General features: G+C 58.7%; 1 protein-coding gene across 1 annotated transcript; it reads right to left on the minus strand.

Annotated features, from left to right (window-relative positions):
• Positions 1–17: 17 nt before the first annotated feature.
• SLC7A10 (solute carrier family 7 member 10) lies at positions 18–15,833 on the minus strand. Its single transcript, XM_030299551.1, has 11 exons — positions 15,680–15,833; positions 5,900–6,104; positions 3,791–3,942; positions 3,460–3,585; positions 3,236–3,389; positions 2,367–2,490; positions 2,183–2,286; positions 1,743–1,839; positions 1,378–1,527; positions 507–684; positions 18–269 (listed from the first exon to the last, which is right to left on the minus strand). The coding sequence occupies exons 1-11, from the start codon at positions 15,822–15,824 to the stop codon at positions 139–141; spliced, it is 1,566 nt and encodes a 521-aa protein (XP_030155411.1). The 5' UTR covers positions 15,825–15,833; the 3' UTR covers positions 18–138.
• Between the last annotated feature and the right edge of the window lie 1,004 nt (positions 15,834–16,837).

Raw genomic sequence — 16,837 nt, forward strand, 5'->3', positions numbered from 1 at the left:
CTCTCTCTCTCTCTCTTTTTTTTCAGGACAAAACAAAAAAACAAAAAACAAAAAAAAAAAACCAACTTATTTTGCAAAAACACCTCCTCAATAAACAACATGTAAACAGAAACAGCTGCTTCAGGCTCCGCAAATGTCTCATTGCGTTTTCAAGGGCTTGTCCCTGGTGGGCAGTGGGGAGGGCTGGCACGGGCCATTTTCCTCTTCCTCAGGGGCTCCCTGGGGGTAGACCACAAAGCACAGCTCCTGGCCCCAGCGTGTCATGGATTCTGAGGACAGAGAGACAAACAGATAGACCTTGGGATCCGACCCTGTGGGGCAGGGGTCCTCAGGGAGCCGCTCCCTTTGGGTGGATCCTGGACCCTGGGGCCACATCTTGGGGAGATGTCGGGTGGCGATTGGACCCCCTGTTGTCACCGCAACTGCCGGGAGGTCCTGCTCCAGGGCGAGTCCCTAACAGGTCACGTTTCCCGGCCCTGCCACCTTGGGGAGGCTGCCTGGCTCACCTGTGAGTCTGTGCACACACTTTGGTTTGCTTCTCCAGAACACTCCCAGGAAGAAAACAGGCACCCCCGTGAGGATGATGATGACGCCGACTCCACACACCATGGGCTCTGAGATGAAGCTGAAGACCAGCAGGAATGCCCAGAAAACCAAGTATGCGATGGGGACCAGGAGGTTCACCTGGGGGAGAGCGACGGGACTGCCAACGGAGGCGCAGGACCTTCCCTGGGCCCTCCTGCCCCACCACCCCGGCAGGGGTGGGGGGAGGGGGATCCCGAGGTGCCACCCTTTCCTGGGAGCTGAGGCTTGAGGGTCCCCTACTCTGGCAGCAGCCAAACATGCTAGAAACAAACTCATGGGATGGCCATTTTGCCAAATGGTTGAGGGTTTGTCAAAGTTTCGGTGGCTCTGAGTTCCATGCAGTAACTATGTGTTGCTGGCTGCTTGCATTTGGCTGAAGGTCTCTCTCTCTCTCTCTCTCTCTCTCTCTCTCTCTCTCTCAGTGTTTCATGTTTTTTAGGCACTGAGCACTTCTCCAGCTCCAGGATTTATATGCAAACAGAATATTTGCATTTAGCTTGATTAAGGCTCTTCTGTCTTTGTGTGTGCTCATGGAATTCTGTGTCTTAGCCTCATTTTCCTGTCTGTAAACTGGGAGTATTCAAAGCACCCACCTTGTGGGGCTGTGATGAAGGCTGAATACATCAGCATACTTAAAGCCCTGAGCAGGGTGCAGCATGTGGCCAAAGCCAGAATACCTAATGCTGTCATCACTCCCACCCCCACCCTGACCCCCACCCCACACTCCCATGTCCAATGAGTGAAGGGGCGGCTCTGACAGCGCCGGCCAGCCCATCCTCCCCCAGGCCTCACCTTGATGGGCCTGTGGAGCGCTGGCCGCCTCCAGCGCAAAACGAGAAGGCCCAGGATGGTGACACCGTAGCAGAGGTAGTTGATGAAGGACACGTAGTTGATGAGCGTGTACGTGTCTCCCACAAGCATGATGACCGCTGTGGCCCCGCACTGGGAGAGGACCGGGCTGAGGGTGGCCTCCCACCTGCCTCCGTCAGCCCTGTGGGCTGTCCTGGGCCTGCCGGCTCAGGCCAGGAGGTTGGTGAGCCCCGGCCCTCCCCACTCCCTCAGTGGGCTGCCCCCCAGGGCCATGGGAATCCCTGCCATTACCACACTGCTGGGTGGCCCCGGCTCCCCTCCCTGCCAGCCTTGGTCCCACAACTTACACAGACAAGGAGGGCAGGGATGGGTGTGCAGTGTCTGACATGGATCATGGCCAGCAGGCTGGGCAGGTGCCCCTCTCGGGCCCCAGAGAAGCACAGTCTGGGACAGAGATTGGTGGGGGCCATGAGCCCAGCCTTGGGCCCCCTACCAACCAGATCCCAGACCTCAGCTCCACACCTGAGGCCCCTCTTGAGCTGTCACCTCTGACCCATGCTCTGGGTCCCAGCAGCCCCACTGGCCAGTTCTTCCCTGTCTAGCCCGCCTCCCTTTTGCTTGCTGTAGCTGAGTTGGGATCACATCTGTTACTGGGGAGTTCACTGTCCCAGCTTCAGGTGGGACCCACCTGGCAGGATTTGACTTCCTCTGGCCCCCAGTACTGATCACACACACCAGGGGGACCTGCCTTGCCTCACCTTGACCCCTCCCCACCCAGTCCAGTCACCTGGAGGAGGTGAACAGGTAGCCATTGATCCCTCCAAAAGTAGAAAGTGCCACGGAGACGGGCATGACCCAAGAAAAGTAGCCCAGCAGCTTCTCTCCGAAGGTCTGAGTGGACACAGAAAAGAGGTGGTGCGTGAGGCATGGCGGGACGGGCGGGAGCCGGGTACCAGTGGGACCCCACTCACCACGGCCACTGCATTCGAGGCCAGCAGCTCCTGGGGGGACATGGCGGTGAAGTAGGCAACATTGGTGAAGGTGTACACAAAGGTCACCAGCGGGATGGAGATGACAATGGCACGAGGTAGGTTCCTGGGGGCAGTGGAGAAGTGTGTCAGCATCAGCCCTGGGGTGGGGGCTGGAAGATGGGGCCCAGGGACCCCAGCGAGGGAGGAGCTTTGAGTCTCCATCTCCTGGGTCTGCTGGGGGACTTGGGACAGATAAGGGGCAGCACTGCTGTCTCCCTGCCACCCCCCAGCCCCAGCTGGGACACGGGCTGGTGGGAGGAAGGGCAGATGGGGGAGGGGACACATCAAACCTTGAGGGGCAGGCCTGATGTCAGGACATAAAGAGAAAAGTGAATACAGCCAAAATCAGCCTTGAAGATCCCCAAATCCCCCCGGGGCCCAGTCCCTAGACCTGGGGTCTCCTGGGACTCCCTATCAGCCCCAGCCCCCGCCCCAGCGCAAACTCCTCTCTGTTGCGACCCTGGGTGAGTATCGGATGAGCCGTGGGCTTTATCAGTAGGGACTGTGTTATGTGCACATGTGTAAGTTTTGGCCAAATGCAAATAGCTGGATCCATTTTCAGTGGGACAGTGATACTCAGTGTTTCTGAGGCCCGGCAAGGGGCCGTGACTCACCCGCAGCCATGCAGAGCAGGGCCAGGCTGGAACAGTGTCCCGGCTGTCTTTCCAGAGCCATCCCCGTGGGGCAGCAGCATGGTCAGGCAGGTGACCAGACTGAGCCACAGGTGGCAGCAGGTCCGTGCAGAGAGGCTGCCTCTCCCATCGCCGCACCCCTCCCCTTCCCAGGGCCCGGCTGGGTGTCCTACTCACTTTCGAGGGTCAACCAGCTCCTCAGTGACGTAGTTGAGGAAGTTCCAGCCACTGAAGGCAAAGGAGCCCTGGAGGAAGGCCAGGGCCAGGTGACCCACGGAGGGTGTCATCCAGAAGTCAAAGGCATTGCTGGGTGTCAGCTCCTCAAAGTGTCCTGGGGGGTCCACAGGTCAAGGGTCAGTGTCCTCTCCCCACCCTGGTGCACGGCCCCACCCAGGCCCTACCTTGGAAGATCTGGACGAAGCCCACGCCAATGATGAGGGACAGGGCCAGCAGCTTCCCGCCGGTGAAGATGTCCTGGATGCGTGTGGCCCAGCGCACGCTGGAGCTGTTCACCCATGTCAGGAGCACTGAGAGGAAAGGAGGGTGGGTGGGTGGGCCTCAGCCGAGTCCAGCCCAGGCTGTAGGAGGGCGGCATCCCCTGTAGCAGCTGGGGTGCCAGAAGCCCACCCCCTGAGGCTGAGCTCACGGGGGGCTGGAGGCACCCCCCCACGCCCCCGCAGTCCTCCCACACACGGGCAGGGGGCATGGTGCGGCCCCAAGGTGGGCGCTCACTCAGGCAGGCCATAGAGAGTGCGCGGGAGGCAGCAGCTGGGGGGATGCAGTTGGGGAACACGGGCTGCAGCACGTAGTTAGAGAAGGTCATGGAGATGACAGCCAGGCTGGTTGGGTACATGATGAGGACCGCACTCCAGAGCAGCAGGAAGCTGGAATGAGTGAGGGCCTGCCTGGCACAGGCATCCCGCACCACCCCGCCTCCCCGCCACCTTGGCCGAGCAGGTGCAGGTGTGGGAGCAGGGCTGCACCCTGGGCCGTGGCACCCAAGGCTGGCACGGGCACTCAATGCCGGCTTCGGTCCAGGAAGGCAGGGCTGGCCCCGCTGGGGTCTCCACTCTATTAATGGACTGCTTCAACAGAGACAGCATTCAGCACAGTTAAACAGCTATGGGCTGCCCTTGGGCAGGTGTCCAAAAGGACTTGGGAACCAACCACCTTTCTAATGGCCATCTAGCCTCTGGTCACAGGCTGTTTTCCTGAGCCGGAGCTGTTCTGGAACCTTTAGTTACGGCTCCAGCTGGAGCTCTCAGCAGAGCCTATGGCTGCAGGTAGCTGGCTCTGAGCTGTGACCCCTGAGGGACCGGACCTTCCGAGGAGCCGTGGCTGGGGGTTGGGAACGATTTATGTCCCTTCTGCCCGAATCTCAGCACCGCAGGGTGCCCACATGGGAGCAGGGACTCTGCTCAGGCTATGAGGCCCAACCTATTCTGGGGGGGTCCTGCCTGCACTCAGGGGAGGGCCTGTCTCTGGGGATGCTCCTGGACCTTGAGGGTGGGGACTGCCTCATCCAGGGACACCACTGACCTCTGGACCACCATGCTCTGTAGATTCGTCTTGGTCCTCACCTTTACTCTGTGGCGTCTGCAACCCTAGAAGCTAAGTGCCCCTGGGGCAGGGTCTTGGGTCCTCCTCTCCCGCCCACCTTCTTCTGCCTTCTCAGGTCCCAGTTGCCTCCAAGAACCCTCTCTCCAGAGCAGAGAACTCATGGGCACACCCACAGGGGTGTGCACGCCCTGCCAGGGCCCCGTCTGCCACTACCCCATTAAAGGCTCTGGACCACATCCCTCAGGACCAAATTTTGCACACTTTAGCCTAGACTTTTCCTCTGGGATCCGGACAACTGCCCCGCAAGGCCTGACTACATCATCTCCCCGGATATGCCGCAGACCCCACCAGCGTGGCAGCCTACCCCCAACCTCCCCCTCCCGGGAACTGCTGTCAATGGAGCCCACCAGTGGGAAAGCGGGTGTCACCTCTGCTGTACCCACCTCTCCCTCATGCCACACTGGCCACCGCGTCTTCCGCATTTAAGCTCCTACAAGGTTCTGGGATATTCCTATGCCTTTATTCAGGCCCTCGGCATGGTTCAGCTGGACAACTACAATAGCTTTGACCCCCCACCCCGCCCCCAGGCTCCCCCAGCGCCTCCAAGCCCCCACACCTACCATGGATCTGACCTGCCTCTGGCCACACCAGATAGTCGAGCACACCCTCCAAGCCTTGGTGCAAATGTGTTTTCCCTGGAAACCTTCTGAGGTGGTGACACCCATTCCCTTAGCTGCTGGGCCCCCCAAGCACACCCTCAAAGCAAGGATCTAGGTCCTCATCAAGTGTAGAGGGGCTCTTTCCCTTCTGCACTGTGAATAACTTGAGGGCAGGAATGGATCTTTTTCTCCCTGGTCCTCAGCACATAGTAGGTGCTCAGCTAATGCTTACTGGTGCATAAAGGAATGCTGGGGAGCTCTTCAAAGGAGAGCTCTTGCAGGGCATTGATAGGAGTTATCATGCCCCCTGTCCCCCACCACACACATATGGGTTTACTAAAATCTAGGCTGTCCTTGCCTTATTGCTAGCCTCACCCAGGTGCAGATTAGGCTTAAGGAAATATTTGAAAGGAAGCACAGAGAGGTCAGGGGGCCAGCCGGAGTGTCCTGCCCACCGTGGCCTTGGAAGGCTCCCCAACACCCCCACCTCCTTCCCTCCATCCACCCCATGATCTCCCTGAGATGTGAGAAAAAGAGGAAACCAAAGTCCAGGGCCCCACTGGCCATCCATTCCGGATTGTCATGCCCTCCCCCACTGACCCCACGGGTGCCCCAGACTCACCCAGCCAGGCCCCCGAAGATCTCGGTGACATAGGCATAGTCCCCGCCAGACTTGGGGATGGCGACTCCCAGCTCCGCGTAACAGAGGGAACCCAGGGCAGTGACGCCTCCACCCAGGACCCAGACGAAGAGGGCCAGACCCACAGAGCCCGAGTGCTCCAGGACCCCCTTGGGGGAGATGAAAATGCCCGAGCCGATGATGTTCCCTGGGGTTGGGAGAGATGGGGAGGCATCAGGTCTGGGGTCCCCTTAGCCCAGCCTTCTCCTCAGGCTTCCAGATGCTACAGTGAGGAAGGGAGCCTGGGCTGCTCCCTGGAGAAGGAGGAGGGGGAAGGTGAGCCTGGAAGCAAATGGATGCCACTGGGGACCTCAGACCTTGCAATCCCCACTCTGGGCTCATTATCCCCCCTTCTCCAGGCCTTGTCCTTGCAATTCAGGAGATGAGTCCTGTTCTGAGTTCCTCCGCACCCCCCACCCCCACCCCATTTACTCCCACCAGGCGGGGAAGCACAGGCGAGGAAGCTCCATCACCCGAGCGGTGGACTGACAGCCTTCCTGTGCATCCCCACAGGGCCCAGGCTCAGCCCCTTGGCCCTGGCCGAAGCCTCCAGACTTGTCAGCCTCCAACCTGCTGGCTAGAGCTGGCCTCCTAAAGCAAGACCTTGACCATGACACTGTCCTGCTACTTTCCCATTGGCCAAAGTCCAAACTCATGGAGTAGCTCAGGGAGTGGCACCACCTCCACGAAGCCCTCCTTGACCACGCTGGTTTGGGGTCCTCCTCCCATGTCACAGTCCTGTCCTTCCCCAGACCTTGTCCCGTACTTTCTTTCTTTATCTTCTCTCTCCCCTTTCCTTATAAGGGAACCTGCTTCCTGGGCTCGTCCCTGACCTAAGACCCAGACTGCGGACAAAGACTCTGAAGAGACCTTGTTTCCCGGCACTGTTAAGATGTGTCAGGTCCTGGGCAAGGGCCGGTGGGGTGAGGGGGAAGAACTGGTGCACTTTCAGGACCGGGGGTTGGTCAGCAGCCGTCGCTGAAGGAATCGGGTGGGCAAGGGCAGGCTGGCAGAGACCCGGCCAGCCTGGGGTCTGGACACAGACCGCCTCTCCCTTGAGACAGCCTACTGGTTGCAAAGAGGAGTCGCTGCTCTAATCCCAGGGGAAAGCCCAGCTGGCGCTCAGGTCACCTTTCAAGATCCGTCTGTACAAGAGGCTATCGTGAGGATTCGGCAAGGAATCTAGGAAGCCCTCTGCTCACTTACAGCTGTATCCAGATGTACCTAGCATTTTTGGCGTGGTTCTGTGTACTCTCTGCAGCCGTACCTGCTTGGGTTCACCTCCAACTCCCGGTATGTAGTAAGTGCTCAATACACAGCTGTTGAGTAAACTAATGGATGAGTGAAAGGCCTGATGTCCAAAGTGGCACCAATACCTTGGCCTGAAAGACTGATTTTCTCATCTGTGAAGTGGGGCAGCTTTCTCTACTCGACTCTCCTGGAAGAGGAGGGGAGTGGCCAGCCTCTGAGGCTCAGAGGCCAGTGGAATCTGCCTTTGTCACAGAAGCCTGCCCTGCCCTTGGGGATGACTCTGAGTCTTGCGGAGTGTGGTGGGTGTCAGGGGGTGCTCTGTTGGTTCACGGTGTCTGGGAATGCTCAATCAAAATGCTCAGAGGGCCAAGCTGTGGTCTGCAGAGCAGGTTCTCAGGATGAACAAGGCTCCGAATACCCACTGAGCTGTGAGCTCCCTGGCAGTTAGGGCAAAAAGGGCAACGTTCTGGGTGACCTGGGTCTCACCATCTGTGCAAATAAATTAGGTCACATCACTGGTGATTTGCACAAGGGCCTGCCCAAGAGGAAATAATCCCAGAATGCGCAGGCCGCAAGAATAAAAAAGCAACCCTGCTAGGAGCTGGGGCTCAGCCCCTCAACAGGATCACCCCCACCTGCCAGGCCCTGTGGGACAGTGCACACCCATCAGGGCAGAGCCTGCCTGTTCCACCTGCCAGGCCCACAGGCGGGTCTGGCCAAGGACACAGCTGTGGCCACCAATCTGCATGCATTCCTTGTCCACGGTGCTACCCCCCACCCCGCCCCCGGCCGACACAGATTTCCAGTCTGGACGGCCACGGTGCCCCACTTGGTTTTCCAGTCACATCCCAGGAGCCCTAAATACATCCAGATAAGGACGAAAGAATTCCTGTCCCCCAGCCCCCAGAGGTAAGCTGTGCCCTCAGCCAGCTTCCAGGGGGAGAGGAGCCGCCGCCCTTATCTACCCGGGGGGCCTGGGGCCTGGGTCAGCTTTCTAAAGGGTCTTTGAGTTCGCTCTATCCGGCAGCAGGGCCTCTGTTCTCAGGACCTGGTGGAGTGGGATTTGCCAAAAGCCAGTGAGGTTGGAAGCCAGCGGGGGCTGGGTGGCCTTGGAAGGAGCTGGGTGCATTCAGGCTGGGGACATCCAGGGACCCGAGCAACCCAGCCCATGGGGACCCCAGCACTCTATACGGTTCAGCACAGTAGGGTCTCATGGGCATAGCCCTTGGGAAGCTACACCTGGCATCTTGTCCTCCAAGGCTGGGGTCTGAAAAGGGACATATCACTAGCCTATGCTCAGTAGTGGGAGACTCCAATGCTGGCCCTGGGGGATGGGCCAGGGGATCATTTTGTTTGGACACATGGCCTCAGCCTACAGTGCAGGACTTCTCCCCACATGGCTCAACGGAACATGTGTGTCAGCTGGTGCCTCTGAGGTCTTTGCGGGCTTCTCCCTGTGGGCCTGGACAACCTCTAGCACCTTCCCCCGGGTTTGTGCTGGAAGGTGGCAGAAAACCCACTGAAGTCCACTGGCTGCTCTGGGCACCACATGGGCTGGGTGGGGCTCCGCAAGGATCCACAGGGGCTGTGGGCTTGGGTGGGCAGTAGAGGGCAAGGAGGAGGACGCTGGGGGCAGGGGTGGGGCCTCCAGCATCTGAATGATTCCAGGAGGCGTGCCGAAGGGACCACAGAGCTGTGAGGGATATGGCAGGGGTGCCTGCCCAGCCCTCCCAGTGGTGGTGGGTTCAGGCCTCCCTTCTCAGCCCTTGTGTTCAGGCCCAGCAGGATCAGCTTTGCTGGCCTCGGGACACAGTAGTGGACAAGCCCAGACCTTGGGGAAGCCTGCTCTGGAGAAAGAGGCGGAGGGGCAGGAAGCGGGGAGCATGGGCTGGGCAGGGAGAGACTACCATGTGCCTGGTCAGATGTCTGCTGACAGTGGGCTGGAGAAATGCAGGTTCCAGGGTCTCCACAGTCCCACCCACCCAGTGGGTCCTCGCAGGGCCACAGCGCCAGCACAGGTGGGTGAGGATGTGAGTCCCCCACCAGGAAGCCCCCCTTCAGTCTCCTCCCGCCCCTCTTCCCTCAGCCCACACCGGGTGGCTTTTATCACATTAAGATGTTTGGCCTGATGGGGCTTACTCGGCTCCGTGGAGGAACGAAGAAAGGGCCATTGTTCTTCTGGCTTGTTGCGGTGCGCGCTGACCTATTTTTGGGAGGCAGTGGCCGACCGTGGAGGTCGCAAGGGTGGACGGTGGAGGTCATGTTGGTGGAAAGAGCCAACTGCCCTCGGTGCGTGTGGGTGGAAGGTGCAGAGTCTGATTTGGGGAGGGGGACAGGGAGGTCCCGTCAGGCCAGGCTGCTGGCACCACCCCTCATCCCTAGAAACACTTTCAGCAGTCAGCTGTGTGACCTCAGGCTAGTGCTGCCCTTCTGGGCCTCAGTTTCCCCCTTCACCAGGTCAGGCCACTGAGCTAGGGGGCAGCAGAGGGCTGGCTCAACCCAGACTTTGGCAGAGGCGTTGCTGGGCAGGGTGGACACATCCCGCACGTTTGCAAAGGCCTAAGGAAACACAGTCTGCTCGGGGGCCCATGTCCCTCACCGTGTCAGGTGTCTCCTCAGCTCGCTAGTTTCCCAGAAGCTGCAGGAAGCCCTCCCTGACCTTCCACTTTGGCCCCTATAACCTGGACCCTGCTCTACTCCCATGGTACATGGAGGATGGCCAGGAAGTGATTATTGGCTACCCTGCATGGGTCCCGAGTTCCCAGAGGGTAGGGTCTGTGATGAGAAGCCTCAGCCCCTCAAAAGGACAAAGAACCCACAGGGCCTAGGTCATCTTACATACGCCTTGCCTATCTGTGCCTCTTTTAGCGAGCAGGCTGACAATGGGGGTTCTTCCTGTCACACTGGCCTGCTGGCCTGACAGAGAACAGCTCTGGGGCTCCTGGGCCTGATCAGGGGCTGGCCATAGGCCAGACCTCCTTCCCTTGCTCTGGGCAACGAGTCTCAGCACCTCCCCGTTAGGATATGACCCATGAGGCCTCTGGGAAAGAGTTCCAAATTCCCTTCAGTAGGTCCCTGAGGCCACAGGCAGAGGCACTAATTGAGAATCCCCAGATCTGGGTTCGAATCCCAGATCCCTCTTGGTGGGAGGCTGTGGACAAGATACATCACCTCTCCAACCCTTCTTGGCTACAAAGTGGGAAGAAAAGGCAGTGATGCATGCCCCCACGCTGCTTCGCACATCAGAGGCCCCAGGAAGTGCTTATGGATCTCACTACTGTCATCAACCTTGAAGATACCCCAGGCCACCCAATCTGGCTTTTGGAGACCTGATCCCCATGGGACCTCTGTATGCTGGAGTCCGTAGCCAGAGCTCTGCTTTAGGGACCCTGCTGTCCTCCTGGGTGAAGCCCGTGACTCCAAACACATGAATGTCCTTAATGAGCATGTGTCAGGCATCCCTCTGAGGAGACAGAAGTGCCCATTGAGGTTCTTGGCAGAACTCCAGGGAGGTGAGTGGGGATGCCTCCAGGACATGTCTGGAATTGCCAAATGACTGGCGTGTACTTCCGGCCTAACCCACTTTCCTTTTAAGAGAGGGATGAGCAGAAGTGTGGAGCTCTCTCTGCCTGGCTCAGCCCAGCCCAACCCCACCTAAGAAGCCTCGCCTGTGCCCCATCTCCAGGCTGAGTCAAGGTCACCGATGAGCTCCACAACGCTGGATCCAGTCATGTACCCGCAAACCGCATCTTACCTGCCTCATCAGTGGCATCTGGCAAGTGAACCCCTTCCTCCAGCCTCAGCCTCCCAGCCCTCCTCCCACCTTGCTGGCTGCTCCTTCTGGACTCCTCTGCTGGTCCTTCTCTTCCCTGACTTCCAGATTTTGAGTGCCTGTGGCTCAGCCCCGGGGCCTTGGCCCCTTTCCTTCCACACTCCCTCCCTCGGAGACCTCATCCAGTCCCCTAGCTTCTGTTGGCAACTCCCACATTTTATGCCTACCATGGACCTCTTCCCTAAACTAAACCCGCATATCCAACTAATTACTCTACAAATAGGCATCTCAAATTTCCCATGGTCAAAATGAGATTCTGGACTTCCAACCCCTTTCCCTCAAGAACCTACTTCCCTCACAGTCTTTCCAGATCAGTACATTGCAAACCTGGCTCCCAAAGGCTCAGGCCTGAACCTGATGTCACCCTTGACTCTTCTCCTTCTCCCACACCTCATATCTAGTTCATCCCAAATCCTTTGGTTCCACCTTCCAAACACATCCAGAACTGAACCTCCACTCAGCACCTCACTGCCACCACCCTGCTCTGAGCCACCACTATCTCTTACCCAAGTGACTCAGTACCCTCCTGACCAGGCTTCCTGCTTCTACCCCTGCTGCCCACAGCTTCTCCATAGTGAGCCCCATCTCATCCCATCCCATTCCATCCCATCCCACCCATCCTATCCCACCCCATATCCTATCCCATCCATCCCATCTCTTCCCATCCTCTCCCATATCCTACCCCATCCATCCCATCCCATCCCATCCATCCCACCCCATTCCATCCACCCCATCCCCTCCCATCCATCCAACCCCATCCCATATCCTATCACATCTCATCCCATATATTACCCCATCCATCCCATCCCATCCTTCTCATCCCATTCCATCCTTTCCCATCCCATATCCTACTCCATCCATCCTATCCCATCCCACCCCATGTCATCTCATCCCATCCTGTCTTATCCCATCCCTCGTCTGCTCAAAGCCCTCTCCTGTCTCACAAAGAGAAAAAGGCAAAGTTCTCACTGTAGCCAGGAAGGCCCACACAAATTGGGCCCCTCCCACTCCTGACTCATCTCCTACCTACAATCTTCCCCACCCCTTATCTTAATTTTGTCATCTTAGCACTTATCATTATCCCATTGGCCGAACATTCAGCTTGTTTATCATTTGCTCTTTCACTCCCATGCTGGAATGTCAGCTCCAAGAGGACAGGTTTTGTCTGTCCTATTCCCTGTTGTATCTCCAGCACCCAGAACAGTGTCTGGCATTGTTCTGTACCTAGATGAATGAGTGTGATGACTAGATGAATGAGTGTGTCCAGTGCTGGCAGCCCCCCACCCCCCATTGTAGCTTGAGCTGCCTTGGCCCCCAATGGTGTCCCGAGCACCAAGGGCATCTGATCTGGGCTGGTTGCAGCCTCAGTCTGTTTCCTCATCTGTAAATCAGGGGTGTGAGACACAGACAAGCTCTTGTGTGGCTTTATGTCTCTTCAGGGTCCCTATGAGGAGGTGCTGGGCTTTGGCAGAGGGCCATCCTCTGAGCATACCAGCCACCACCAGCCCTGGGGACAACAGAAAGGGGCCTGGTCATGGTTGGATGAGCAGGAGATGGGGTTCATGAAGCAGGCCTCTGAGTCCCTGAACACTCCTGAGCCTGACACATAAACATGAGCACGGGCTGGATACCCGAGTCCAAGGGAGAGAGTGGAGGACAAAAAAGCCTGGTGAGCACACCCAAAGTGATTCCCACTCTGCTGGACCTGGGCATGCCCATTCCTTGGGTGTGGATCGGGAGAGGCAGCTGGCCAAGGTTCTTGAGTCAGGACAAGAGATTTTGTACATACAGTCCTGGGTGGGAGTGGGGAGTCCCGGGAGATTCCTTTGTCCATTTGTTCATCCATCCACCCACCCATCCATCCATCCATCCATCCATCCATCCATCCATCACAAAGTGGGGGACTCGGGTAAATCCTCGGTAAATCCCGACCTTCTTCCATCAAGGGCTCTGAATCTGGCTCCAGTTTTGCCCAGCACCAGAACAGTATGAAGAAGGGCACTGGATTAGAAGATTGGGTCCAAATCTGGTTCCAAGTCCCAAGTCTCCTGCCTGCAGAAGTGTCATTTAACTTCCAACCCCAGTTTCTACATCTGTAGAATGGGTATAAACACTTCCATCTTGCAAGGTGGGCATGAGAATCAAGTGAGATAAAGGGGGAACACGATTTCATGATGTAGTAAGGGGTGTTTTTCAGGATGGGTATTAGACATGGTGGTGTCTCACGTAGCCCCTGGCCCACTGGCTCACTTTCCCCCAGGCTGGCCTGTTCCCCTCCAGGTGTGCTTGCTGGGGCCAGGAGGTGCTGTCCTAAACACACTTCGGGCGGAGTCTGACTCCAGCCCAGAGCCCTTCCATATCACTCCATTCCCGAAAGCTCCCACTCCTCAGCCTAGGACAGGGCAGAGGGTACAAGGAACGAGAATTATAGGATCTTCTGGAAGGGGCTATGTGAAGTTTTCGAGATAACAAGTGCGGGATCGGGTAACAAGAAAGACTGTGGAGTAGAATATAAAGGCCTCAAGACTTTTAAAGCTAAAATATGACACTCTGGAGACATTTTTCACTTTGACCAGGTGGCCCAGGGCAGGAAGGTGGGATCAGATGTGTGAGATAGACTCCACAGAACAGCATGGGGAGGGGGAGAGGGTGGGGTCTCCAGGGCATCAAGTGGGAAGAGCCGTGCAGACCCTGACTCAGCCACAGAGGCCTCCTCCCTCATGTCCCGTCCCCTTCTGGTTCACATCCATTCTCTCCTCGTCCGTCTCCTGCCTTCTGGGACCCTTCACAGCTCCCCAAGCAGGGTCGTTGGACCACCAATGAGTGTCGCAGGTGGGGGTCAGGTCTTCTGGGTTCTCCTCCCGAGTCGGCCACCCTTGGCCAAGTCACCTCTTACCCCAGCTCAGTCTTCAAGGTCTGGAGACCAAGGGGGCAGTGGACCTGGAACAGCAGGAATGGACTGAAACGGGGTGGGGGTGGGGGTGGACACCACAAGGGCAGAGCTGGGGTGCACGGGGCTATTCTTATGGGGTCCGTCCTGCAGAAGACATGTGACAGTGGAGGAGGCCTCCTCTGGTCCCACCGCCACCACCAGGGTCCTCTTTCGAGGAGAGAGGAGCCAGCGGCCTCCACCTGCCCTGAAGCAGATAGGGTGCGGGAGGAGGCAGAGTAGGAATACAGCTCAAGGATGCCTGCTTAGCTGAGGTAGCCCAGGAAGAGCCGTGTCGCGCCCTGCACCTTCCTGGCACTGTAGCTGGCTCCAGACACAGCCAGCCTCTTGACTCCATCATGTGTGGGCCAGGCAAGACTCTACCCAGTATCCCGGCCAAATCCTTGGGACCAACACTTCCTCCCAGCAGCAGACAGTCAGGCAGGGACGTCCTAGGGCAACGAGGTCGCAGGAGCGGCTCCTGGAAGATTCCATTCCAGGGGAAAGGGGGTGAGATGGGGGAGCTACCTCGACAGGGGTTACGTTCTGGGGCAACCTTCTGCGTGAGCGTGGGGATGGCCACGAACCAGATCCCAGCCCCAGTTCAGGAGCTCCCAGTGTGGGGGCAGCAGAGGAGGAGGTGAAGACTCCAGTCTGCCCTTCTGAGCCTCCAACTTTCTTCATCTTCAGGGGTCTGAGGATGGGTGGTGGGCAGGGGGGTACACAAGGCCTCCCTGGCTGGCGAGGGGGAGATCTGGCAGGCAGGATGAGGGCAGTCAAGACCCCCGTCATTCATCCCCCCACTCTGTCTCCTGGAACACAGGGGATGGAACAGACTACTCCCAGGAGGGTCTCTGAGGCACTTGGTGTGGACACGGGCACCGGTCTAGGTTACCTAGTTCCTGAGGAGTCAGTGTGCATGACTTGGGCCTTGTCCCCTGAGCCCTCTGCTGATCCAGAAGTCCCCATGTGGGGGCAAGACACACGGACACATTCTCAGGTGGGAAAGATGAGCCCAGAGGATGTGAGTGCCTGTTGGGATCCCTGCCCAGGAAGCAGGTGGCTTTTCTGCAGGCTTGGTGTGCCCACCCCATCACTGGCCTTCCCAGTCACTGACTCTCCCCAGGGTCCTGCCACCAAACTCTGCAATAATTACATACTCTGAACCTATTTCCCCACTGGGCTGGCTCTACCTGTCCAGTCTACGCACAGGGCATCCTGCTTTTGAATAAATCACCCACACTGTATGGCACCTGGGTCCCACACACAGTAGGGGCTCAGCTTGAGCCACAGCCCAGAACTTGGGGCCTTAACCTGGGTCAACCTATCCAGTCCCCGAACTTACAAGGCTCCCGCACTCAAGGCAGGATTACAGTCACCTCCATTTCATAGATGAGAGGACTGAGGGCAATTGCCCTTGCTGAAACCACAGCAAATTAAAGGCAGGAGGGGGATTCCCAGGGGTGGATGGGACCTGTACCTCCCTCAGGTGCAAACATTTGGGGCTCCAGGAGAGGTGAGAACAAGAAGTCTTACTGCCACCGTGTGAGGGGTGACACCACAGGTGCTCTGGGCATCTCCTCACGCGTCCCACGGTCTCAGATCATAGGGGCGCCGGGAGCGGGGTGCTCCTTGTTTCGGGCGGGCGGCAGTGCGCCCCAAGCCTTTGGCCCTGCCACTCCAGGCACCCGCCCGCCCGGGCCCCGCTCACCGATGATGATGGTGCAGGCGCTCACCAGCCCGATCTCCTTCTTGAGCGCCACCCGCTCCGAGGCGCCGGGGCCCGGGCCGGGGGAGGGCGAGGGTGCAGGGCCGGGGTTCCCGCGCCCGCTCGGCTGCTGCGTGTGGCCGGCCATGTCGCTGTCCCGCCGCGTCCCCGCTCCCCGCGCTGCCCAGTGTGTCCGACCGGCCGCCAGTCCGTCGGTCCGTCCGTCTGTCCGTGCGCTCGCGGCCTTCGCAGCCCGGACAGCGCCCACAGGCGGGCGCATGCGCTGGCGCGGGGCCCGGGCCCTGGGCCCCCGGCTGCGGGGGCCAGGGAGGGGCGGAAGGAGGACCGGTCGGCAGCCCCCTCCCCCACCTTCCTTAAAGGGAACTGCCCCCACCCCCCTGCCTGGGAAGGAAGGAGAGGACTTGGAGCAGACCTGGGAAGAACTTTCCAGTTGAACGAAGGAAGAGGCCCTCCCACTGCCGGAGTTACATCCAGTCGTGGGGTGAGAGTGGGGGAGCAGAGCTCAAAGGCAAGACTGTCCCTGCCCTCAACGAGACTGAGGAAGTTGGCAAAAATAATAGCTGTGTGTTTACTGGGACCCTCTGTGTGCCAGCGCTTCCATACTCCTTGAATCCTGGCACAGACCCCGAGTGCCCGCCTCCAGGGAGAAGGGTGGAGGTTGGGTCCATTCTACAGGTGGAAGTTGAGGCCCAGAGATGCGTGAGAAGCATCACAGAGCAAGTGGCAGGGCCCAGACGCAAAGCCTTTCTGATGCTTCCTTGGCCTCCGGGTGGTGATGGCGGGGTATGAGATACAGCTGTAGGGGGGATGGGGCTGCGTCCAGGAAGCCCTCGGAGGGTCAGGAGACCCTAAGCACCCACCATCAAAAGTCTGGCCTCCAACCCTCATCCAGAGCCTTGAGAGAATCCCGGAAGAGGTTCTGCCCTAACCTCCCCACCTCCCCGCCCCCGCCCCGCCCGGCTGGGCTCTGGGCTGTGTCTGGCAAGTTCCATCTGCAGATTGCTGGTCACAGGTGAGAGTGGAGGCTAGGGGGACTAGAACTCAGGGCTTTGGCGAAGGAAGGGCCCCCGCAGTCCAGGCCCGCTCAAGGAGATGGGGCCACCTCAACTGGCCAGGAGACACGGAGAAGGGGGCTGTGGC

This window comes from Lynx canadensis, chromosome E2 (genome assembly GCF_007474595.2).
Source record: "Lynx canadensis isolate LIC74 chromosome E2, mLynCan4.pri.v2, whole genome shotgun sequence".
NCBI classification, from domain to species: domain Eukaryota; kingdom Metazoa; phylum Chordata; class Mammalia; order Carnivora; family Felidae; genus Lynx; species Lynx canadensis.

Coding starts and splice junctions, on each gene's coding strand:
- SLC7A10 (XM_030299551.1), bottom strand. CDS start 15,824: ATGGCCGGCCACACGCAGCAGCCGAGCGGGCGCGGGAACCCCGGCCCT. Junction 6,105..15,679: donor CGCCTGCACCATCATCATCG/GTGAGCGGGGCC, acceptor TCCCAACCCCAG/GGAACATCATCGGCTCGGGC. Junction 1,840..2,182: donor TACCTGTTCACCTCCTCCAG/GTGACTGGACTG, acceptor TCTCTGTCCCAG/ACTGTGCTTCTCTGGGGCCC.